This window comes from Haemorhous mexicanus, chromosome 15, assembly GCF_027477595.1.
Source record: "Haemorhous mexicanus isolate bHaeMex1 chromosome 15, bHaeMex1.pri, whole genome shotgun sequence".
Classification (NCBI taxonomy): Eukaryota; Metazoa; Chordata; class Aves; order Passeriformes; family Fringillidae; genus Haemorhous; species Haemorhous mexicanus.
The window spans coordinates 2,711,657-2,737,352 of NC_082355.1; the positions used below are offsets into that span (position 1 = coordinate 2,711,657).

Genomic DNA, 25,696 nt, shown 5'->3' on the forward strand with positions numbered 1-25,696 from the left:
TTCTTTTACATTTCCAGGGTTGTTTTTCAAGCTCTTCAAATGAGGGCAAAAGTAAAATTCTCAACGTGATTGCAGTATTTCTTGCCGTGCTGCAAGAACTGGGGTGACCTACTTAAATACAATTTCAAAGATACAAAGTGTGCAATGTGTCTCGTGATGGAAAGAAACAGAAATACATTTAAGAGTGACTTTGTGGATGTGGGGATAGTTGGGTTCTTTGCAGACTGCAGGGTTTTGGTGGTGTGCAGGCCCTGCTGACAGCACAGCAGCTGCTGGCAATAACTTTCCTTCAGAGCCTTTTTTTTCTACTGCAGTGCTACTGACTGGTTCATTATCAGGTAGAGCCCTTCCCAATTTAGAAAGCAGAGTAATAATTGATTTTAATGTCAGGATTTATAATGACTATAATGAAGCTGTGTCCAGCATACTCAATTTATCCAGTGAAACCATTAGAAAAAGGGACCCAGCTGGAGCTGGTCTTTTTTCAGCCTCACTGCAGCGAGCCTTGGCTCACGGTTTGATTCACTCTGTACCCTGACACGTAGCTGATGTTGAGAGTGACAGAATGAGATCAAGTGTGTCCTTGCTGCTCTGTGTAAGCCCCAAATATATACACAGGCAGAGCAATGTGCTTGGATTGGCATCAAGGAAATTTCAGGAAACTGGCAAAGTCAACCTTGACTTCTGGATGGTGTTCCAGACACAGAATAGCAGACACACGTAGTTTGATCATGGTAAAGAAATCACTTTGGTGTAGCATGTTGGTGTCTGTTTACATAAACACTCTGATGAAGCTGTACATGTCAAGACCAAGTCTGACACTCCTTCATGCCAAGAAAAGGAAAGTGTGGAGGGAAGTGCTCTCTGTTACCATCACTTCTGTGAGGAAAAGGGCAGGGCAGCAGGGCAGGACTTCAGCACTGCAGCCCTGGAAAGATGCTGATTAATTTTGAAGCCATCTTGGACAACTTTTTTTTTCTTTTGTGTAAAATCTTTCGTTCTTTTGGTCACTTCAGCTGAGAGTTAAAAGCACAGTGAATTTTTGAATCGCTGGAAACAAATGATGTAAAATTTGACCTTTGATGTCTTTTTATTTTTTTCCTTGACTATGCTGATTCTATTCCTGACTCAAAGCAGAATTTTGCTTATTACATATTTGTGTTCATGCATCCCTCTCTCTCTCTCTCTCCCTCTCTGCCCCTGAAGTATCCTTGCTGATGCAATCATGTGCTGGACAAGGCTATTTTGTTACTGGAATCTTCTTAGATTCCTGTTTAGGAAATAATTGAAAGCTGTCTTTGCTGCAGCAACATAATGGAGTAATTTGATACAACAATCCCTTTCATTTAATATTTATGTTTTGCTGCTTAAATCATTAACAAGTGGTGCTGCAATCTAGTGAAAATGAGTTTCTTTAGAAGGCAAAATGTAAACCAGCAATTGCAAATATTTGGGGATCGCTTTCTTTTTTCTTTTCCTCAGAGGTTGTGTCTGGTGGCACACAGGATTCTGGCTGTGTTTTGATGGAAATCTTGGGGTGACCAGGACTAAGAGCTCTTTTCCTCTTTGGAGAGGATGGTGTCACATAATTTCCCTGTAAGCCACTGAGGTGAACTCCTGCTCCCTTCAAACATCCCTGCCCATCCCATGGGATGAAATGGGTGCTCCAAATGGTGCAGATGAAAGGAAAATACTGTGGTGATCAGTTTGATAACCTTGCAATTTGATGATGCCTTGCCTTGGCACTGAGAGCTGCACGCAAACCCTGTGCTCTCTGCTCTAAGTGGTTTGCATTTGGAATCCTGTCTCCTGCAATTCCCAAACGACACTGTCTGGAGGAACCTCTTGCAGGGATGGAACTGGCAGCAAGGTCAGAGAAGACTTAACCAGATCTGTTAATGAAATTAAGTTTTGATGTTGTGCTTTAGCCACTGGGCAGGCTCCCCCCTTCAAAGATCTTTTGAAAAGAGAAAAGCCATTGTTCTTTGTGTGTTCGTTTGAAAAGGAAATGGTCTCCAAATGAAAAAATGGTTCCTGAATTCAAATTAAAAAGCAAAAAACAGAGTCTTTTGGCTCTCACAGCCTTCCATGAGCATTAATATATGAAGATGCTTCGAGTGTGACTGTGGCACCTTACCAAGTTAGTGATTTTTAAGAATAATTCCTTGTCCTTCCCTCCCAGCAGCCCTGACAAACTTGGTGCTCAGTAATTGCGTTTCACGGCAGCGCTGCCTTCAAGATTGTTTTGGCTTTCCTTTGGCTGTGTACTTGCACTTCCTCATGAGTGGAACATCCTGCCTGTTATGCAATGCATAAATCTTGCTTTGATAGGCATTTCCAGCTTTCCAGATCTCATCTTCAGTGCGTGATGATGTTTTTTAAATGGCTCTCTGAAGGCACAAGCAAGTGAAGCAATAGTGCTCAGCTTTCTGTAAAAATGCTTAAAGGGAATTTGTGTTTCTTCCCAGAATCAGGCTCGAAAATAACTGCCCATTTCAAAGAATTTTGTACATGAGAGCAGTTCATTGTATCCACTTGTTCAAAATGTTTTTTCCTTTCTTCCCCAGTGGCTGGTTTCCAGGTATATAACCCCTTCCAAATCCAGCCAGGGCCTGTGCCAGGGAGACTTGCTCTTCCCCCGGGCAGATATGGAATGTTTGAGAAAACACATTCGTGATTACAAAACGTGTTTGAATTCCGACCTCTACGTCAGCATTTGTTTGCCCATAGAAATGGCCTGATTTAATAAGTGCATTAAACAAATTCACAGGGAGCTGGAATGAAAAAAATAGCCTCTTGAGTGAGTTTGCCAGACTTTCCTCTTGAAGGGATCTTGCAAATTAATTTCTTTACTGTTTCTCTTGTTTTAATATTTGGGTTTAAGGAATCTTTTCGTAACTCACGATGGTTGACTGCACAAAAAGAGCTCATTTGTTTTGCAGAATTTAATGTTTTTTTATTCTAGCAACAGCAATTATTCCCAATAATTTCAAGGCATCATTTGAAAACAGAGCAAATCCTCGAAGCTGGGGTTTTAAACCCATTCCCCCATTTTGTGTAACTCCATCAGCTGTGCAGTAATTAGTGTTTTGTGTGCTGTTCCCCACAGCTACTGATCTGTGGGATTAGCAGCACTCTAATGTGGTATGACATGCAGAAGTTAAGTGCTGTGGAAGTTAACACTGTTCTTGTTTTATAAACTTACTACTGACGTTCATACTTGGGCTTTGGCCCTCCTGGGTGTTTTTGACCTCAGGGTTTCTGTTTAAAGAGAGCTTTTGTTAAGAAGCTATTTGAATTACGTTTGTCTTTTTCCTAAGATTAAAAGGAGTACTCTTATTAACATTTTGCTTTGAAAGTTGCAGCCCAGCAAAGAGTGAGAATGAAAGATATTGGGGAAAATCATTGTGGAAGATGCATGATAAACTTAATGTGCAGCTAAAATAGAATCACACGTTACAAACATTTCCAGTAAAGGTTTGTCATTTCTAACACTTAAAAAGTGGGACTAAACTTTGTGTTTCGTGCCACTTCATTTTTCCAGCTCTTTCTTATTGTTCCCTGGTGAAGCTATAAAAGATGATCTGGGCAGAATACAGCAACATCCTTTCAGGAAAAACCTGTTTATTCAAAGCCTTTAATTCACTGGATACTGGACTGGGAGCTGGAATACAGCACTTGCAGGGTGCTGGGAAGGAGGAGAAGCTTCCCCAGAAGCAAAATCCAGTTCAAATTTGTGTTGCAATTGAAAGAGAAATGTGGAACTTGTATTTATGATGATAAATTTGTGATACTGGCTGTCCTGTGCCTGAGACATGTGGCTTTGGAGTTGTGGGAAATGGGAGCAGGGTTTCAGAAAGTTTCAGTCTTCTCCTGTAATTAGGGTACAAACGTAGCTGTGAGGTTTTTGATTTGCACAAATGTTCTAGTTGGACAAAGATTTAAATGTCTTAAAACAAGGCCCACTTTTACAACTACACCTACTCCATAAATGCTGATCAATGAATTGCTTAATGCAATGACATCTTTTGCATTATTATTGAGGCCTTGGACTTCAGATCAACCTCATTTTAAGAGATCAGCCTTAGCTACCAGCAAGTGTTCAAACCTTGATTTGTGGTGCAGTTTGGGATTTACCACTGGGAGGCCCGTTCTGGGAAGTGCTCTCAGGTTCTGGCATCTTAATTAAATTATTCAGGTGATGGTAATGCTGTGGGTGCAGACTAAATATAATGACTTTATAAAGAGTTAATAGTTCAATTAAATGTGCATTTTTCTGATGTGCAGGACAATGAATGCATGGGATTTTTAAATTCAAAGTATGATCTTCCTGTGCAGGAAAAATTCCCATGGAATTTCTTTTGCATGGGAGGAGGATGACTGAGTGTGTATCATACATGTTATGCACCAAGTGACTTTCTTTTCGGGATGAAATATGAATAGAAATGAAAAATAAAGTTGGAATAGGGGTTAGAATTTAATTGTTTTGTAGGCAGAGATGGCCAGAGTAGAGTTCACAAATGGTTTGTTGGTTATTGTAGACATTTACAGGCTCAAGAACTCATTTTTCACCAGATCTGCAGGCTGTCACCTCTTGTACATTGTGCAAACAGCTCTGCTTATTTCAAATTCTGTTTAATGAATCTCTTCTGGGATGCTGGCTGAAATTTTCAACATAGTCATCTATTAAGACTGCAGGTTGATTTCTTTCTTTTTGGTTCTTTTGTGGCTTTAGTTTGTTTTTTTGCTTTGTGCTTTGTTTGTTTGGGTTTTCTTTTTTAAATTTTTTATTGTGGCCTCGTGTTTACCTGATGTCTGTATGCTCCAGTTCTGTTTCCCAAGGGTAAAAAAAACTGTGTGGCCTTTGAGCCCTCTGATAAAGCAACATTTTAGACACCCTAAACAAACTTGTGTAAAGCCAAGTTCTTTTGGAACCCAGGTAAATAATATCAGGCTGTGGTTGCCACATTTTGTTACTGAATTGTACACACTCTGCTTTAGTCCAGGGTAGTCATTCCCCCTGTATATTTTCTTTATCAATAAATAAGTGTAAAGCAGCAATCCAGCTCCAAAGCACTGTAACTTTGTGAATTGCTTCATTAAAACCATCACCATATTGTTATTAATTCTCTCTACACAAAATCTTTTAAAGGAAATATTTTTTTTACTAAGTTCAGTATGGTTTATGTGCTTTATAAGTAATATGTATCTGAGAAAAGCTCACATTTAGCTACTAGTTTGTGATAAATATCTTGATTATTAGAGCTATTTTTGGATTAATTATTAGAGCTATTAGATGGATTAGCTATTATTTAGATGAATTATTAGAACTATTTTTGGATTAGAGATTTTGGGATGAAATGCAGAGTTATACATTCCTTCAGGGGTTTGGCCACTCCCACTAACCTCTACCAGCCTTTTTTTTTTCTTTAGGTGCATAATAAATGGATATATTTCAGATGTGGTTCTGGTAAAATGTCCTACAAGATAAGACTGATGAAATCTGTGCTGCTGTTTTCAAAGTAGTTTCACTATAAAATATACTTTAATTTGTATAAAAATTCTCAAAACTACCAGTGGTGACTTTCTCTAGTAATGTGCTACCTGTCAGGGCAAATGATCAACTAAATTAAAGGATTGTTTTGAAAAATAAGCACTGTGCAAACCTGTGACCCAGCTGAGCTTGGCACCTTGGCTGGTCTTGATTTAGCCCTGACATCTTTTCACTGGGTGGATGTAAAGAGTCTTCCTTATCTATCCCAAGTTTTAGCCATTCCTCCTTTTTCTGGGAGGGAAATATCACCAGTCAATCTTTTGTCTCACTGTGCAGGGTTGTGTTTTAAAGTGTTTGCAGTGTGATTTGCAGCTTATGGACAAGGGACAGCTTGTGGTTCACTTGAAAAGGAAAATAAATTCCTCAGCACCAAAAGCTTGCATTGGAGAATGCACATCCTTGTGAGCCAACCAGTTCAATTCCATTTTCCCCTTCAAATGTTCAAGTTCTCTGTTCTCAATATTAAAAATGAGCATTGCAGCAAGCCCTTTGTTACTCCAGCTCAGCCAACATAACACAGATATTTTAGAGAGGAGAGAGTTGCTTCAGGCTCAGGTGCTCAGCTCAATAAACTGGGAATTACTTGGCCTGGGTCACTTCCTTTGTGTCTCTCACACAACTGAAATGTGAAGTGCCACAATTCCACAAAGATTTGGAATTACTGAGGTTCTGCACTTAGTGAAATTCGAGTTTTGTAGCTGTTGCTGGGGTGGGCTTGAGGTTAACACAAGAATTCAGGAAGGAGAAGCTGCTGGGGGACATCAGCTTTGCAGTAAATGCTCCCACCTGTGTTTTAGGCTCTTTTTGTCATTTTGTGAGGACTGCTGGAAATGCAGAGGTTGCCTTTTAATATCCATTCCTGAGTTACTCAACTGTTGGATCCTAATGGATCCAAAACCTGAGGGCTTGTACTCTCTCCTGCTAAGGGATTTTAATGTAAATAGAGTTTGAAATAGGTGAGAAGTAGCCATGTTTAAACCAAACCAATACATTAAATCTGCTAGGACAGGCAGAAAACTGTAGGAAATCTATGAAAGAAAAGCACAAAATTTAAGGATTTGAATGTTCCTGGCATTTTCTCTAAGGTGCCTCAATTATCTTGTAATAGAAATGACCACGGAAATCAATCCTGTGGGGAGACAGGGCAGTGCTGTGCTTTTTATAGCAAATTTGATATTTGCTAGACTTAATAAAGGAACTGGTTCCAAACTCTGGCCTTTTTAATGCTATTTGAGACACAGCACATCCGGGTTGGAATTCGTGGCCTGTTCTGTCTCAGTAATAAACTGTTCTGAAGAGAGGAAAAATACCAGGAAATTCGATTGAAAAATGGTATTTTTTAGTGATCAGAATGTAATTTACAACTTGGAAATGGATCAGGAGGTGGTGAGTTCCTGCTCTTGGAATAGTTTGAGGTATTTAAAGTCCAGAATGAGGGATCAGTGAAATCAGCAAGGCACAATCACTGCTGCTTCAGCACTGAAATAAAGCACTTTATAACTCACCACTGCCTTTAAAAATATTCCAAGCTGGATCTGTGTGCTTTGGAGAAATTTCAGCTTCACAGCCAGTGTTAGGGACAAAAAACACACTCAGTGCTGGAATAACAAGACTTGTGGAGAAGGAGTCAAGAGCAAAAATGTCCAAAATTTCTCTTTCTTGTTTGAACAGAAACTTCCCAGTGCTTGAGCTCAGTTCAGAGGGGATTCCTTAGAACAGGAATGAAATAAAATCTCTAAAGCTGATGGTAGAGAGCTTTTTGGACACAAAAAAATTGAAATCAGGGTGGATTAATGTAATTGTATAAAATCCTATCCAAGTCCAAATGTATAAATACACAGAAAGTGTGGCTATGTGAATAATATTGGGAATTGGAGTGATTTTTGCCTCATTTTGGAGCCTTTTACTACACCTTTCACTGTACTTTTACCTTACTGTAAAGATTTCAGAAATTACAAGAAATTTCAGTTACTTTGAATTTTCCAATTAAATTAAAGCAGTGCCAGGGTATTTTACATTGTGTTTTGCTTCCATCACATCAGATTTGTACTATGTGGAGGTTGAGAAAGTCTGACCTGGGCATGTGCAAAATGATGGCTTTGGTTAATAAGAAGGAGAAATAGTTGGTGTTAGACTTCATTGGTTATGATTAAATTATTACAGATCAGATTCATATTTAATAATATTGTAATTTTTAATATCCCTCTATCAGAGGAAATTTGTAATATTTCTCTGTCCTTTGGTATAGGGTTTTTGCTTAATTCTGCTGTGGTTATGTAGAAGAAATTGGAAATTTTTGTGTTTGAGGTGCTCGTGTTTAACACTGGCTCCGTTTGTGTTTCCTTGCAGGATCGCACGAGGACTTTTGACATGCACTCACTGGAGAACTCCCTAATTGACATAATGAGAGCTGAAAATGATTCCCTGAAAGGTAAATTTAGACAGAGACTCTTTCCTGCAGCAAACAACTGGGCAGAGGGGCTTACTGAGAATAAGAGACTGCAGTTTTGGGTAGGAAAAGTGAATTTCTCTTGTGCACCTGATGGCTTTTTTTGGTTGTGTGAATGAAGCAGTTTCAGCACAGGAGCACTGAGGGTGTCTCTGCTTGTCCAGAGCAGTGCAGAACACAAACACAGGCTGACTTCTTGTTATTTCCCAGGGGGTTTGATCAACTTCAGGAATCCTGTGCAGCTCAGCAAGAAGTAACTTTTTGCCTAACAGGGTTTTCTTGCTGAAGTCATAGTTTTTTCTGTCTTGGGAAAGAATAAGGTTTATCCATGTCCTTTTGAGAAAAACAGAGTATTTAGTCTTTTTTTACATTTTTGGAACCATTGGGAAAGGAAAAGGGAGATTGAAGTGATTTGGGATTTATCTCTTTTTTTCCTTTTGTTTTTTTGGCAAAGGTAGTCATGCTTTGGAAATACCTCACCTTACAAAGTATTCAAAGTATTGTCTGCACATAATTTTGTCTGAATAAAAACTGCTTATGGTCAACAATTCAGAGCTGTAGTTTCATGTCCTGTAGGATGAGTAATCCATTGCAGTTCAGTGGTTACATGTACGAGTGGAGTAGTCAAATTCTCACACACACTTCTTATCTAACCACTCACTTTTGTTACCAGTCATGAGAGCACTAAAAAAAAAAACAAACCTGCACTTGTGGTTTCTGCAAGTAAATTCCTTTTGCTATCAAGGCTTGTGGTGGTAATGAAATCTGACTTGTTTTAATAGTGATTCTTGCTCAGAAGACCAACCTTTGATAAACTGGCAAGAACTTGTGTTTGTTGCCTTCTCTGTGGTCTGGAAATGCAACTCGAGTTTCCCATCCCCAGAGCTGTGCAGAAATTCAGCGTGGGGAGAAACACCACAAAATATTTCTCTGCTGAAATGACAGGGAGAGCCTGGTGTGGATAAAAGTGATGCCAAATGAATTAAAACCCCAAAATACCTTCCCTCCTTATGCAGTGGGGACCGGGTTTTTATTAATGACAAGTATTAACAGCTTTTATTTGCTTTATGTTCTGTCTGGCAACATCCTATGTCCCCAGAATTGCATATAGAACCAAGAGTAAGGTGTTCTTCCTTGACTGAGTACCTGGGATTTGCCCCAAAACCTTCTATCCAACTGCCAGGCACTCCCAAACCAGGTTACAGCTCTGAAATCTGGCCCAAGGTGACAAATAAAATCTCCCTTTAAATCTGAATTTAACAACGTCGGCTTCATATGTATTTATGGTCAGCAGCTAAGCAGGGGTACTTCTGAAAGCAGCTTGATGTTTAGTTTAAATGCTTTGAAAAGGTTCTTTGCAGTTGAAATATTTCTTTCTGAGTGCTTAGCATGTTTTAAGAGTGATGGAATAAGTATGTCAGCAAGGAATACAAATAGTTCTGACACGCATTAATTCCTGCTTTAGCCTGAGTGTTAATCCCCTCTACAAAGTCATCTGTGGCTTCTCTAAAGTTCTGTGTGCCTCGTCTCTCACTGATTGAGACACAGGGATAGCAGTCAGGTCCTGGGCTGGCAGTTATTGCTTAGGTTCCTTGTGAATTACTCTGTTTCACAGTTAACAGTTATATAACTGTACAGAAAAAAGCCTCAAAGCCCGGATGAGACATTTAAGTGACTCTCCATAAAATTCTTTGTTGTGAAGCCTCATTTTTCAAGGATCTCCTCAGCAAGAACATGAACTTTGCTTCCAGAGAAGTGTGCAGTGCCTGAATTTGGCTGTGCTGCTCTGGCACAGCACTCAGTGACTTAATTCCTGTCGGGTATTTAAGGAATGGATCTTTATTCAACCCAGCATCCGCCGGGCCGTGCTAACTGCAGAGATCATCCCTGCCTAGGGTGGGGTCTGCAAGGAGAGGAAATACCTTTAGTTAAACCAACTGATACAGCTGGAAAAAAACTGTAAACTGCTGGGACAAAACATTCCACATCAGGCCTGGAGTGGAGCTGGTGATCACGAGCCCTTTGTGTTTATTTTCCAGCTGCTAGCACAGATCCTGTCTCATGTTTTCTCTTTTCTTGCCCCATCCTTATTTAAACCTCGGATATAGAAATCTTTAAATAGGACAAATTATGGCTGTCAGCTCAAATCTTGTTTTCTGTTTCAAACACCTGCATTTAAATCAGCAGCTCCATAAGAAGTTTTTCAGTTTGCATTTTAAATGGGTTAATCAGTGCATGCAGTGCTTTGAACTAAAGTTGGATACTCTCAGAAAGGAAAAGCTTCTGGGTTTGAGACTTTAAAAATAGCCTGGGCAAGACAGTAATAAAACATACTGTGGAGAGCAAGCTCAGAATGGCATGGAAATAATTCAGATGATCTAATAGGTTTCACTGCTATCTTGTGAGAGGTTTAATCCTGCCTCAGCTTGAGTTTAGTGTGTAACACTGACAGCACCCCCTTCATATTGTCATGGACTGCCAGAGAAAGAGGAACTGTGTAAAATACCCCTTCAAAACAACTGGGAAAATGGGCAGGGTAATAGACATCAGTCACAGTTTGGAACCTGCTGTCTCTGGGACATCATTTCCATCTATAAATGATATTTTCAGAGCAGCAGGCTGGGAATTCTGTAATAAAATCAGAAGTAGGAATTCTTCCAAATGTAACAAAGTCCATCCATAGTGTGTTCTTTGTGACTGAGGTGATTAAGCTGTGCTAGCCTTGGATTTGTTTAGGTCACTAATAATTACATTCTTAGGTTGTCTTGCTGTATGAAATAAGTAATATTTTCTGCATGAGGTTAAAAGGTGAATCTTAGAGTGATTCAGTACACTCAGCATTACCTTTTAATGCTTTGAGTAGGCATTTTACCATTTTCTCCCCTTCTTTTAAGGTATATTTTTATCCCTGCTCAAATCCTCTTCCTTTGCTGAGCAGCTGCCATTTCAATATGTTATTTTTATCCAGCCCAGTGAGTGTGCTGCGTGCTGCACAGCCAATGTCAGCCTGCAGAAGCCTTTCCCTGGAGACTTAATTGCATCTTCTTTACAATGAACTCAGCCTCCCTGAGCTGAGCCTGGGATCCAGAGCCTGATTTTTGAATCTGGGTCTTCCAGATGGCAATTTGAGCATTACTGTAATAGTAGTAGATTGACTAAATATTTCCTTGTTAAGTGACACTGAAATGTCTTTAAATGCTTTAAGACTGGTTTGCTACTGAAATAGCCAATGCATCAGTTCAGAATATCAGGTTATTGCCTGGAAATGATGCAAGGTGGGATAGATGAAAGCAGCAGGCCAGGACAGCTGCTTCCAGCACTGCAAAGCACTCCTGTAAAATCTGGGTGTGAACAGCTCAGTGTCTGCAGGAATCCTGTGGCTGTGACACAGTCTGAAAAACTGAGCACACTTCTGCACAAAAGGAAAGGGTTAGGAGCGGGGTAAGGTTGGACAGCAGCCCTAAATTTTAATGTTGAAAAGCCAGAATGCTGCAAAGTTGCACCATTCAGGATTTCTCTGAGCAAGCAGAGAGACCAAGCTGTATTTTAAAATCATCAGCCCCTTGATATTAACCTGGAAAACCATGGCAAAATTGAAGAAAATGTGTAAACCTTATAAAATGTTCTTTGATGAAAGGGGTCCAAATAGTTTTGAGAGCTTTTTTGAATATTGGATAAGACTCTGAACTGATTTTCTTTTTCAAGCTGTATGGATTATGCAGCATATTTATATTAATGGAGTAGAATGGAACATTTGGGTTTCTGTGTGATCCAGAATATTAATGAGAACCCGCTGAGAGTCAATGCCAGTTGTCTTTAGGGAAGTTTAGGGTCCTTTATATATGCCCAGGACAAAATCTGACCTCTTTTAAAATGAAAAATAATAGATTGTGAGCTTTTTAAAGCTGCTGTGGTGGTTGCACCTCAGACTTTGGGCTTGATCTCCTTGGCCAGAACCTAAGGGTTACTCATTTGCAAATTTTTAATGTATCCAGCTTCAAATAAAATGAACAAACCCTTCCTTTCAGGCTGTTCAGGTTTGCCTTCATTTTCTTTGGAAACTGTTGATGAGTTACTGTGTGAATGTTTCATTCTCAGCATCTTCCTGAATTTTACCTCCTGTGCCAGGAAGGGCTGATGGCATTTGCAGACCTGAGTGCCTGTTAATTAAGAGGAAAATCAATTGTTTTACTATGTCAAAATATTGCAGAACTGGGTCTAATAGCAGTTGCTGAGGGAGCCCTTGCTGAGGGAGCTGGGATGGAGGAAATTTTGTGGGAATTTTGTTTGAAATCAGCTGTTCCCATTCCTGTTGCAATCTACTAATTTCAGGTGGGTTGAAGGAGAAGTATTACAACTTTTGCTATTCTATATTCTAAAATATTAACAAGCAAGGACCCACTTTCTTTCCAAATGCAGCAAATATTCAAAATTTGGGGGCAATACTCAATATTTTAATTTTTTAATTAAGTGGAGTGTTTTTTGAATTTTGCCTGCATTTCCAATATTTGGGATTTATCACAGCTTTTGTATAGAAACAGCCAACAATCTTGTAAGAGAATGAAATCACCTGGGCAACAAGGAAGGGACTAAAATCTTCTATTAATAAACACTGAGATCAGATTCACAGATTGGATTTGAACCTGCCACAGAAGTAATGGATACAAACCATACATAATGTATGATTTTACACTCATTACCTCCCAAACTTCCAGTCATTTCAATGGACATTTGGGGTTGTGGCTTCAACAAAATTCTTCAGAAGAGATGCTGGATTTGGTGAGGATTAGAAAGGTAAAAGTGGATTGGGAAGAAAAACATCATGTCTGAAACTTGTGGAAAAAAGGGGAAAAAAAAGGAAAAAAGGGGAATTGGCCTTTAGGTAGTACACAGGGAGGAAAGATCTCCAGTGAAGAGAGACTCCAGGAGCTGGGCCTGGTCAGTCTGGAGAAGGGAAGACTGAGAGGGGATCCCATTAATCCCTATAAATATCTCCAGGGGATGTCAGGGGATGGGGCAGACAAGAATTCCTGAGCAGCTGAACTTTTCTGATAATACCTGTCTGTTACAAAATGCTGCTTTGACAAGGCACATATCAAACAATCATCAAACAACTCTGGTTTTACTTCCCCCCTGCAGGATTTTGAGGTGGGGAGCCTTGATCTATGCTCTGTCCAAAACAGAGCCATTTAGCACTGAGCCACAGGGTATTGATGGAACCACCCTTTGAGACCAGGAAATTCCTTTTTCTGCCACCTCAGAGCAGTACAAAAATCCCAGGGTTTTCTGATCTTAATCCAATTTGGGCATCAGTGTGAGGATTCCTGTGCAGTTCACTGGAGCAGACCTGTGTTTTTGTGTCCAGTCATTTCTCCCCGGCCCCTTGCCATGCTGTCCCATCTCCAGAGCCTGGTGGAAAATTAAATGCCTCTCATACTTCTCAGACAAGATATTTCCTTGGAATGTATGTGCTGTAAATGATGTGGCAGGCAGAGCTCTTTAAAACACAGCAAAACATTGAAATAGTGTTGAATATTTTCCTGTCTACCTCGGTGATTTGATCTTCAGAAGTGGTACAGCCAACAAAATCGTTCTGAATGCCATGACAGAGCCTTGCTAATCTGATTAAAACCTTTCTAAGGTTTTCTTGCTTTCTTTTTTATATTTGTGGCCTCGTGAAATTAATTCCATCCCCCCCTTTTTTTTCAGAAGTGTGTTTAATCTTCTGCTTTGTTTAATGTCACTGTCCACCAAGTAGGTTTTGGTTTGGGTTTTTTTTTTTTTTTTCTTTTCTGAATTCTTGCTTTGATAATCTCTGACCATTCTGGATCATCTTCAAAGCTGCCTTTAATTTGGAGCTGTATTTCATGAGTGGTGTCTGTTCCTTGTTTTAGAAGACACTGAACTCTCCTGCCTCCCTGCCCAAACTACCTGTCTTTTAGCTTTTTGCTCACTTTGTTCACTTTTTGCCTTGATGTTGAATCGTTTGAGTCTTTTGTTAGCCAAGTTTTGCATGATCTCTGCTGTCATGTTTGTGAGCCTTGAAATGGCATGAAAGAAGCAGGAAGAAAAGCCTGAAGTGCTTTTCTTAAGAGTGGAGTTAAAGAAGAAATGGGTGTAATGAGAAAGGGGATGAGTTTTGAGTGAAAATAAGGAGGTGAGTGCTGAGGTGTGAGTGTAAAAGGGAAAAAGTTGGTCCTAAGAAAGTCATAACTTCTTTTGGCATGGGCAGTCATTGCTTATACCTAAGAGTGACTAAAATCTGAATTTTGCATCAATTATTTAAGATACTTCAAGAAAGAATCACGATGCAGATAATTTTTTTTCATTGAGTACCCACTTATTTTAATCCAACATTAGCTAGAATGATAACAACTATTGCTGAGGTGAATTTGAAAACACATTTTAGAGTGGATTTCTCCATCCTTGGCTTAATGCTTTGTGTGTTGGAATGCAGGTTGGTCAGCAGTGAGGGCAGGTTTTTTCCACTGCAGTGTTGATGGTTGGGCTGTCAGGTGAGTGCAGCAGTGACGTGCTGCCTCCACACAGGCACATGTCAAATGAGGTGCAGGGAGTGGTATTTCAGCTTTACTCAGAAATCCCATTAGCAGGAATCCCAGCTCAGCACTCACATTGGGTGTGAGAAAAGGATAAATGCTGTGCATGGAATGTGGGGATACTTATATAAATATGTACTTCTATAAATCCTGCTGGTGCCTGGTTCTGTGCAGCACTATTGAATCCAGGCAGGGGAAATGGGGGTTCTTTCAAAATAATGTTTTCATTTTCTCTTCCCATTTGGATTGGGTGTGAGGAAGTGTGTAGCACGGTTTTGTCAGATGTTACTGGAAAATGAGTGTCCTACCTGTGCTCTTCACTGGAAAATTGAGAAATGGGGAACTGTCCCAGTGCAGAGACTTGAGTGTGCTTCATCACAGGACCATGGAATGGGTTGGGAGGGACCTTAAAGCCCATCCAGTGCCACCCCTGCCATGGTAGGGACACCTCCCACTGTCCCAGGTGCTCCCAGCCCTGTCCAGCCTGGCCTTGGGCACTGCCAGGGATCCAGGGGCAGCCCCAGCTGCTCTGGGCACCCACCCTGTGCCAGGGCCTGCCCACCCTCCCAGGGAACAATTCCTTCCCAATATCCCATCTTACCCTGCCCTCTGGCAGTGGGAAAACATTCCCCCTTGTCCTGGAACTCCATCCCTTGGAAACTGTCCCTCTCCTTGTTTCTTGTTGCCTCCTTCAGGCACAGTTAAGTCACCCCAAATCCTTCTCTTCTCCAGGCTGAACAATCCCACTTTCCTCAGCCTTTCCTCATGGGTTCTGTTGACTTGCATGTGTTCCTGTTCCCTTCTTGTTTGGGAGTGAATTAAGAGGATGGTTAAAAAAGGAACCAAGGCCTCGTGTTGCATTCCAGGCTGTCTTGTGATCATTCCTTCCACAGACAAAAATAAGTTGCTTTGAACCTATTATTGTACTTAAGGAACTGCAGGTTTAGATCTTGCAGTGTAAATCCAGCTCTTGCAAGTCACAGGCAGGTGATCCAGGAAAAAGCCTGGACAGAATTCCTGGTGCAGCAATTGCTGATGGGGTGGACAGATACCAGAGCTCCTGGGGGAAATGCTGCATATGAAGAGGCCAGGAGCACAGTGACAAACCATGACAGCAGAGATTTGGGAAGGTTTTACACCTTCTCATACGTTGTTCCATAAATTCTCTACTAGGTTCAATAAATTGTTCTTGTCACTTACAAGAAAAATTTTATCTAGCAATTTTTAGCATATGACATCCCTTTCCTCCTGTCAGAAAATCTGTCATTAATGAAGTTACCACGTTTGAAGTAGTTTTGTGGCTGAGAAGCTGATTCCTGTAATGCTTTTCCTTCTCCCAGCTGCAAACTCTGCCTTTCATTTCTTATTTTTCAAGTGAATACAGTAATACTTGAAGTGTTCAAAAGATAAATGCTGCCAATTATTCCATATCATAAACTGGAAGATGTATTGAGGCAAAAGATGGGATGTTTTTATAACTTGGTGTCTATTCTCCAGCAGTCATACATGAATATAAAATAGAGCTCAGTGCCATGAGCAGCAGGGTGCCTGCTCTCCTGAAATGCAGTATAATTCCAACTAACATCCAGTCTCCAGCTGCTGGTTGTGCTCCATGATTTGCTTCTCTGCTTTTGGTTTCTTATCTCACACCCTGTGGGGGATCCTGGAGAAGAGCTGTAATCAAATACATACAATATTTAAAGCTCCCACTTAAATTGATTTGCAGTATCCCACTGGAATATAATTGGAATTAAGGAACAAATATTGATCCCTGGTAGACAAAGCTGGAGCTGTGTCTAGGATTTGGAGCAGGTTGGTTTAGGAGGTTTCTCTGTGTTCTGCTGTTTGATAGCAAAGAAACTTCAAAGTTACCTTTGAAGCTTCTGTAGTTTTGAGATGAAGGAAACTGAATTGGGTTTGTCACATTTCAGGGGTAGTTAAGTGGTTGTGGAAACGGAGGAAAATCCTGTCTGGAGGTCCCTTCAGTCCAGGGGCCCTGTTGGTGTGACAGAGCAGCAAAGCAGTGACACTGCTGCTGGGTTTAAAGCCCTCCCCCAAACTGAACTCGGGGTTTCCAGAGTTAACCTTTTTTATCCCATTTCCCCTTCACCCTTAGGCTTGAGCTGTGGAGTGCCCATCCCTGGAGGGGTCCAAGGGAGGCCTGGATGTGGCACTCAGTGCTCTGGGCTGGGTGACAAAATTGGGATCAGTCACAGCTTGGACTCGATGGCCTTGGAGGCCTTTTCCAACCCAAATGATTCTGGGATTCAGCAATTCTGGAAGCATGTCCAGGGCTTTTTGGCTCAGTTGCCCAACCCAGGAGTTACCTCGAGCTCCTGGCAGAGCAGAGGTGGGTTTGGAGCTGGAGTGGCAGGGTTGGAGCAGGATGTTCCCTCCTGTCCCTGCCTGCCCCTGCAGCCTGGGAATCAGGGGATCCCAGGGGCTGGAAGGGACCTCTGGAGATCATCCAGCCCAAGCCCTGCCCAGGCAGGCTCACCTGGAGCAGGTGACACAGGGACACATCCAGGTGGCTTTGGAAAGTCTCCAGAAAGGGAGAAGAGAGTGGAGGCTTCTCCCCAAGGGTAATTCTTTCCTGCCTGTGACTGCCCCATCTCTCAGTGGGGCAGATTTTCTTCAGGCAGATGAAAGCCCTAAAACCTTGCAGCTCATTGCACAAGCCTTGGAAACAGTCACTTTCCTTTCAGTGTTCTCAGCCCCTCTCCAGCCCTGCTTATTTGATGTAGAAAGTTGTCAACACTCCCTGTTTGCAGCTCTTATGCTGAGAATCTGCTTTCTGCCACTCACTCAGGTTCTACCTTTCTACCATGTGAACCCAATTAATTGAACATAATCACAGGTAAAACAGTGTTACTTACCAAAGGATTTTGCAGGATGATTCTCCACAGGGTTTCTGAAGGAAAGAAACCTGTTTGCTTTTTGTCTGTCAGTTGTTTTGTGACAGTGACCTGGAATTGAAAATTAAAGATTCTAGTCAGACCTGTACTTGGATGCTATGGAATAACAGAAACTTCATTTTGTTCCTGTTCTTGACAGAAGGAATGGTAAATACTTGTCTTCAGGCATCTGGCTTTACTTGAAATAAAGCATAATATTTGCATCTACAATAGTACTCCTGTTTTTCAGCATTTGTTTGGACATTTTGGACATAAGGTAGAGCTGTATTTAACAACATGTTTTTTAAAATCTCTTTTTACATTGTGTTTCTTTAAAAGTAAATTAAGAGAAAAAGTACAAGTTTTGGCAACTCTGCTGCTTAATTTTGCAGAATCAGTAATTCCAAAGGTGCTAATCCTTGGTTTTACTGTGCAGCAAAATTTAGGCTTCTTTGCTGGTTTCACACTGACTTTGACATTGCTGAAAGTGTGTCAAATATACATTCTTCAGATGTACACACAGAGCTGCTTCATTTTTGTAGGACTGTTTTAAGATTAATAAAATATTATTGGAATAGTTTTCACCCTTTGAAGTTTGGTAGCATTTGAAATCCACAAAAAAGGGAATCTCTCATATTCCCTTTTAGTGGCTTGGTTTGGAAAACCATTTTTAGGACAGGGATCTCATCTGACAGTGTCAGAGATGGCTGGGACTGTAAAATGCAGAGTTCTGACATGGAATACATTCACTGTCAGTGCAGATTTGTTAGCATTTTGTTCAGTTTATTCTGTATTGAGAGAATTTCTCCTGGATCAGGTGTCCTGGGCTGGGGCCATGGATGGGCTGTTGTTCTCAGTCAGCATGCAGTAATTCCACATCATGTGCTTGGAATAATTTGCCTGGAATGAGATTAAGTGCCTGAACTGCCCAGTGTTTCTGCACACATGCAAATGTCTCAGTTAACACCCCTGAAGTGGTGACTGATCCTTTTGTGTTTTAGAACTGAAATCAAGGAACGCATTAAAAAAGAGAACTTTTTTTTGCCTGCCTTAGAACCTCAGAGTCACAGAGTGGTTTGGGTTGGAATAGACTTTAAAGATAATTTATTTTCATCCCCCTGCCATGGCAGGGACCCCTTCCACTATGCCAGGCTGCTCCAAGCCCTGTCCAACCTGGCCTTGGGCACTTCCAGGGATGGGGCAGCCACAGCTTTTCTGTGCCAGGCCCCCCCTGCCCTCACAGAAGATTAAATTCTTCCCAAAATTTAATCCAAACCTTCCCTCTGTCAGTTTGAGGCCATTCCCCCTTGTCCCATTATGCAGTTGAGGACAAACAAAACTTTTCATGACATTATCTGCTTTTATGCTGAATTAAATTGTAAGGCTCTATTAAATGGAAAGCAATATTTATGTGTGTAATACATGCAGGTAGGTAAGATTTTCTATGTTCTGATTTAACAAAGTTTATCTAGCTCTCTGCAAAATCCCTACTTGGCTCTCTAAATTTAATAGAGCTCATTTAACCAAATATGCTTTAAATAGAGATGTTCTTTAGAGTTTTCTTAACTTTTCTCCCTTGGTTTGGTTAAGGAGATGTTTCATTTGTTCCCTGGTGAAACAGGGCTTGAGGTGACCTTACAGAACCTCTTGTGAAATGTCCTCTTACCTGTGGCAAACATGTGATCCATGTGAAATGTGTTGTGAAATACAAAGTGATGATAAAATCTCCCTCTGGAGAGAGAACCAGCCCTGCCTGCCCTCAGAGAGTACTGGGGGGGAAAGGTAGTAAAATATTGGAGTTCATGTTTTTAATGGCCTTGTGCACAGCATTGGCAATCTTGACATAATTGCAAAGTACAGTTGAGTGTAAAAAATGTAGGAAAAAAGCTCTGCTGGTATAATGGTTAAAACAGATTGTGCTGCAGTTATTTTTCTAGAATTTAAAAGTAAAATTCAGGCAAGTCAAAATGTTTTCTCTGGTAGATTCAAGGATATCCAGCTCACTTTTAGAAATAATCCTGTGGAACTTTGATACTTCTGTTTCTGTAAGTTAAGTCCTAAAGGAAACAAAAGACAGCCTGGCCCCAAATCACCTTTCCAGTTTCAGTGAAAGCCTGAAACTCTCAGATATTTGTCATATTTACTTTCCAATGTTAGTAACAATAGATAAAACCTTATTATACCCCTTCAAAAAAAAAACCAAAAAAAGGAAAATCTGGCCTCTGAGACTTTTCTCCATTTATGAAATATTTAACAAACAGCTGCTGATGGTATAAATACAAAATACACCTGGAATCAGCAAGAACCAGGTGCCCAACCTGGGCACACTTTGTGCAGCACAAATTTGGAGCAGGTTTGGGGTTTGAGTGATTTAGGATCCCTGCAGCATTTTTCAGGGTTTTTCAGCAGAATGTGTTTGTGGGGTTATACCCAATGTGCTGACAGGTTTTGTGATGCTTCTTCCTCTAGAGGGAAGAGAGCTCAACACATTTAATTGGAGGTATAGACACAGAATATATGAATTTTAAAAAAAGAAAGGGAAGGGGCCAGGAGCCCATTAAGTGTCTCAAATGAGGAGAAGACACAAAAATCTGAGTGGGTTCCTTATTCCTGATGTTCCTTAAAATGAAAGTAAAAGCAGCAGATTTTTGCAAAGATCATTGACTTTCTCTGTGGCTTCATTTCCAACACAGAAATAAAGGGAGGGCTGAAGGGACAAAATAATTGAAGCAGCTGCTAATGGCATTTTAAATTTCAGGCTGATTTTATTGGCAAAACATCTCTGCATTGGTTATTAATGAGCAGTTGAACCAGTTGCATGAACACTTTGTATTTTTAGGTTTTGTAGCAAAATTTTGCTCAGATATCTCAAGAGAGAAATAAATCTTGGGCCCTTTATGCAATTGTCTGAAGCACTGAAGAAATGGGGAAGGGAAATGCAGCTTTGAGGAATCCAAACCAAGGCTGCAGTTGTCTCATTTCTCAGCAAAGCATGAGCAAGTGTTGTGATCCACAAATTAAACCTTTTCCTGTGCTGGTGGCAGTTTAAGGCTTCATTTGTGCAGCAGCTTAGCTGGGTACTGGTGTAGCAAAGCCTTCTCTTAATCTGAATTTCTGAAAGCCAGAAGGGGGGACTCAGCTGCCTTCCTGGCCTGCCAAGAGAGCATTCCTTGCCTCAATGCTGTTTGTATTTCACAGAATTTCACATTGTGTGAAATTAATGGCGTGTGATGAACCCTGCATGCAGGGAGCAGAGAAAGTTTGTATCTGGGCTGTGCTGGGCCAGTTTATAAACTGTGGCTCCTCAGAAATGTTTTGAAATGTCAGATGTTGGTATTTTGTGGCTTAGATGTGAAGCAAACGCTGAAAACAAGAGGCAAATTAAGAAGAGGAAGAGGAAAAAAATCATAGTATTTGGTTCTCCAAACCTAGTATTTGGCACTGGAAATAATTCCTAGCTGGTGGCTGAGCTTTTTTGGGGTGTTTTTTGTCCTGGTAAAGGAGAAAAGTGCTCTTGTGTGGAGTGCCTCAGGTGGGGAGGCTGTGAGCATCCCCTGGCCCGGGCTGTGCTCTCACATCCACGGTGCAGTCGTGTCTGGGTGCCTTTGCCAGCAGTGAGTGTACAGAGGGAAGGAGGCTGTGTGGTTTTGTCAGTAATTCAGAAACCACAAGCAGGATTTTTCTGGCTTTATAGGCAGAGCTGGCTTTGAGAGTGCTTGATGTGCTCCAAAACGTGCAAAGGCTGCTGGGCTCAGGCAGGGACACAGCAAGATTGCTGATGCTCTGTCATTTCCTTACATTTCTCCTTTGAGCACCCTATCAGCCTCCTGCATTTCAAAATTCAAAATTACCATGGAAAAATGATACTTGTAAAGGCCCTCAGCCTTTAAGATTCTCCCATAAAACCTTTGCCTCAAGAATATGCTCCACTCTGAAGACCAGGGTTTGTTAATTTGTGTTCTTGGTGCTAATTGTGAGTCTCTACCAGAGGACTGAAACGATCTTATGGATGTTAAATAATCATGAAGTAAATTGGATTGATACAATTTTTATTTGGAAAGAGGAAATGACTCCTGTATTGTTGTGGTTTACAAATATTTAAATGCTTAAACTAATTGCCGGCCTCAATTTTGAATGGGGAAGCAAAATCAAACACATGATGTGCTCAGAGTTTCTCACAGCACTTGCCAGGAAGAATCCAAGTTTTGAAAACAGTTGGCCTGCTTTCAGAAAGAGATTTTAATGAGATTAAAAGAGAAAGAATGTGCAAGTTTGATTAGAAAGTTTGGCCGTGCTCTGACAATGGGTTCTTGCAAGCCAGCACAGCAAACACTGTTGTTTGTAGGGGTAGAATTGATTTCTTCTAAAACATGAAAAGTAGGAATGAGTGGGTAACAAATTATTGCAGCACAGTGTCCTGGGTTAGTGTGAGAGAATCCATCCTGTTGGACACACTGCTGAGTCCAGAAGGCAACTTCAGTGGCCCAATTTTCTCCTTGATTTTTCAATTTTTCAGCTGGTTATTTGCCAGTCAGAATTGAACCAAGGATTTCGTGGGTTGTGCAAAGCAACCTGATTTCAAAACAGAAAGTGTCACACCAATCTTTCCCTTTCCTTGTGTCAGGGCTTCTCCTCCAGCTCAGCTGGAGAGCAGTGTTGGAATATTCTGGAGCTTGGCAAGGCAGGGAGAGCATGGTGCATGAGGAAAGATCCATTTGCTTATAGGCACACCCCCAGGAATAGCTCAAATAAATAAATAAATGTGCAAATTCGGGGCTAAAATTGTTTCCAAAAGTCTCTTGGATTATCCACATCCCCTTGGTCAGGCTCCTGTCACCGTGGTTTATCAGTAAGTAACAGAGCTGGGCTGAGGAGGCCATGGGGGGTGGGAGGGGCAGCTTGTGAACACTTATTTTAAATGACCTGGATCTGCAAAGGCTTGAGAATCACTGAGTCAGTGTAAAAGGCAATAAAACGAGGTCTTTTGGTCCTTATAACAATGATTGAAAGGCTGTTTTCTTTCTCATTTAACATGCAGCAAGGACATATGGGAGAAGGCGAGGTAACAATATTCCTCTTTAATTTTCTAATGTTGACAATGTCTCATGGGAGAAATAACATTCAGTTTTTACTAGAGGGCAAAGTCCAAACTTTAGGCTTATAAGGGAGCAGTTTCACATACATTTACATAGTCTGCATGCCATAAATCAGCATTTTAAGTGGATTAGGGAGTACCTGAGCTGAAATGATCACAGTGGACATCACCTGGATGGTTTGTGACCCTGGGGGGCTGTGTTGCTGTGTTTGTGTGTGTGTGTGTGTGTGTTCTGAATGCCAATGCTGGAGGAATTTATGTTGGGAATTTTGGGTGCTGATGGAGCATAAATACAGTGAGTGTCTGACCTGCTGGGTTCAGTGTGTGTGGAGTTCTCCAGCAGCAGCTGAGGAGCCTGGAAAGGGGAGTTAGGTTTGGGAATTGCTCCCTCCCAACAATACCTGCAGGATTGGGGTCTTAAGAGATGAAACAAATCACATGTGCAGCAGTTCCCTAGGGAAAAACAAGGTTGAAGACAATATTACAATATTTTTATCATAGTAGGAATGAGGTTTGCCCAGCTACAGAGAGAGGCCTGATTAGACTTGACTGTTATTTTTATTAAAGGCGTGTAAAAGATTCTTGAAATTTCAAATAAGGCAACCTGACCGAGCCTTCCATTTTTTATTCATAGAAATTCTATGGACTGTGTATTTTTCTACTTTTCTTTTTTCCTTTCAGCTTCTTAGCTGTTTGATTTTTGTCACAGAAAATGTCTGTATCTTGGTCAGGTTTTCTGTTTTCAAGATGTTTTCCTTTTTAAAACCAATTTCTTTCAAGGGGAGGAAGCAAAACCAGGATAAATTAACCTCACCAGTACATTGCTGTGGTAGATTGGGATGAGTCCTGAAAAAACAGACACAGTGTATCACATCATAGACAAAAGGAAACGTATCCTAGAACTTGTAGTACACCTCATTACTTGCTCTCCCTATACATATTTATTCCTAAAATGCTCCTTAAATGAATAGAAGTCTCAGTTTGCTGTGTAGCTCTTGACTATTGGAATTAAAGAGGGAATTCATGGCAGAGAACAGCTCCTGTGCTCTATTTATGATATTATACAGTGGCATTTATAACAAAGAACCTTATTTGAAAGAAATATTATTAAGGAACTCTCTGATAAGGGATTATCATAGAAAAATGCTGGACTGCAAGGGGAACATTTCTCATTTTACAACATTTTCTCTTAGAGTGAGGCCATTAACAAAACTCTCTTGTAACACTGAAGTGAAGTTGTAGGGGGGACAAAATTTTCAGTCTTTGCAGTAAATGACAGTGTAATGTTTTCCTCGGGTTATTTTTGTTATTTACTATTGGGTGGTTTATGATATATTTTGATCTCAGGTAATTTAAATGTGTGATATATTTAACTGGTAGAATTCTTGTTTTCCCATTTTCACCTTGAAATTTTATCTATTCCCTGGAAGAAGCTGTTCACTGGAAAATGGAATAGATGGCTTGATATTGTGAGAGCCTCAGAAACCAAATTGGCTGTTCCCTTCCCTTTTTATACTTTTTGAAAGAAACCTCATTGGAAACACAAAATATTATGGAAAGCAGTCAGCTCGAGCACCCGTTAGAAATCCTGGTTTGTTATGAGGAGGAGCCTTTCCTCTGAAATGAAGCATTTGAGCTGCTGGATGATGCTGGAAACTGAAAGGGTGCAATGAAATCGAGAACATAACTGCTCATTCAGAGGGCAAATCACTCCCAGTTCTGCTGATGCAGCAACTGGTGCATTTTCCCCAATTATTCCAACAGTGTGCGCTTTGTTCTGTTAGTATGGTTTTTTTTCCCTGTTTTTCTTTTTTTCCAACCCCCTCTTCAGGTCAGTCCTCGCTGTTCCCGATGGAGGATGGGTTCCTGGACGATGGGCGTGGGGATCAGAGCCTGCACAGCGGGTTGGGGTCTCCCCACTGCTTCTCCCACCAGAACGGGGAGCGCGTGGAACGCTACTCCCGCAAGGTCTTTGTGGGGGGGCTGCCTCCGGACATCGATGAAGGTAAAAACCCCACCCAGGGCTCAGCCTTTGTCTGCCAGCTCAGGGATGGCTGTTCTCCAAGCTTTGATATGGAAATGGATCTTTCTTGTGAGTTAAGGCCGTGGTGTTCTTCTGCCACCGAAGAACAAAATCACGTGTCCACAGCTGACTTCAGCAGGATAAAAAGTACAAAAATGCAAAATAAAACAAGCCAATATCACCTGTGGAAGCTCATAAATCCATTGCAATTGTTGTACAGGCCTCAGAAGTCAGCAGCAGGAGAAGCTGCTCATAGTTTTATAAGATCTGTGTGGGGTAGCAAGTCCTAGCTCTGTGTTTGGTTGCTCCTGTGTAGTTGAGGTTGTTTCCAGCAATGATTTTTGTCCTGTGGTGGCTCCTGACATGTGCATGGTGAGAACCCAGACAGGAATGAATCTCTGCAGGGCATCCTGAGGCACCAGAGGTTTGTGGTGGTTTATCACACAAATACATACATGTGGCAGAACACTGCAGTCGTTATTAAAATAAAATCAAAAGGTCAGGTGCAGGTGTTGTGAAGCTTCCTTTCACCAGAGATCTGTGTCCTGTCTGTAGGAGCCTGCTGGCTTAGTGGTTAGAAGAAATACAACAATAAAGCTGAAAAGTTTTTTTCTTAATCACAGAATTGTTTTAATCCCCACTTTTTTTGTGTCAGAGCTTCTAATGCAGTGCTGTGACATGGTAACCTGAATTTCATGTCACCCATGAGAGCAGTTGACTGTTATAACAGTATAGATGCAGTGGCTCAGTTCCTGAGAATTAGTGGGTTATGAGCTTTTATTTATAATGATCAGTGAAAGAACAGTTTGAGCTTTGGCCTGTCTTGTTTTATAGGGATGTTCTGCCTTGTCACAAAGATCCCCCATCAGCTACTGAGCACTGCAGTGAGCTGCTGAACCTGGAGGGTCACAGAATGATTGTTTGTAGGATGAAGCTACCTGAAATTAGTGTCTTTCAAATGCCTTAAGTTCAATTTATTTTAAGCTCATGCCTTTTCCCTTCTCTCCTGTTCCAGATGAGATTACTGCAAGTTTTCGGCGCTTTGGACCTTTGATTGTAGACTGGCCACACAAGGCAGAGAGCAAATCTTATTTTCCTCCTAAAGGTAAGTTCTGCAAACCAAT

At 41.0% G+C, this 25,696-nt stretch overlaps 1 protein-coding gene across 1 annotated transcript in view; it reads left to right on the plus strand.

Moving 5' to 3' along the window:
- CPEB4 (cytoplasmic polyadenylation element binding protein 4) overlaps positions 1–25,696 on the plus strand; it is a 38,178-nt gene that overhangs the window by 3,552 nt on the left and 8,930 nt on the right. The window contains exons 2-4 of the mRNA XM_059860082.1: positions 7,904–7,985; positions 24,381–24,554; positions 25,588–25,677. Of these exons, the coding sequence (XP_059716065.1) occupies positions 7,904–7,985; positions 24,381–24,554; positions 25,588–25,677 (346 nt within the window). The remainder of the gene's footprint in view (positions 1–7,903; positions 7,986–24,380; positions 24,555–25,587; positions 25,678–25,696) is intronic.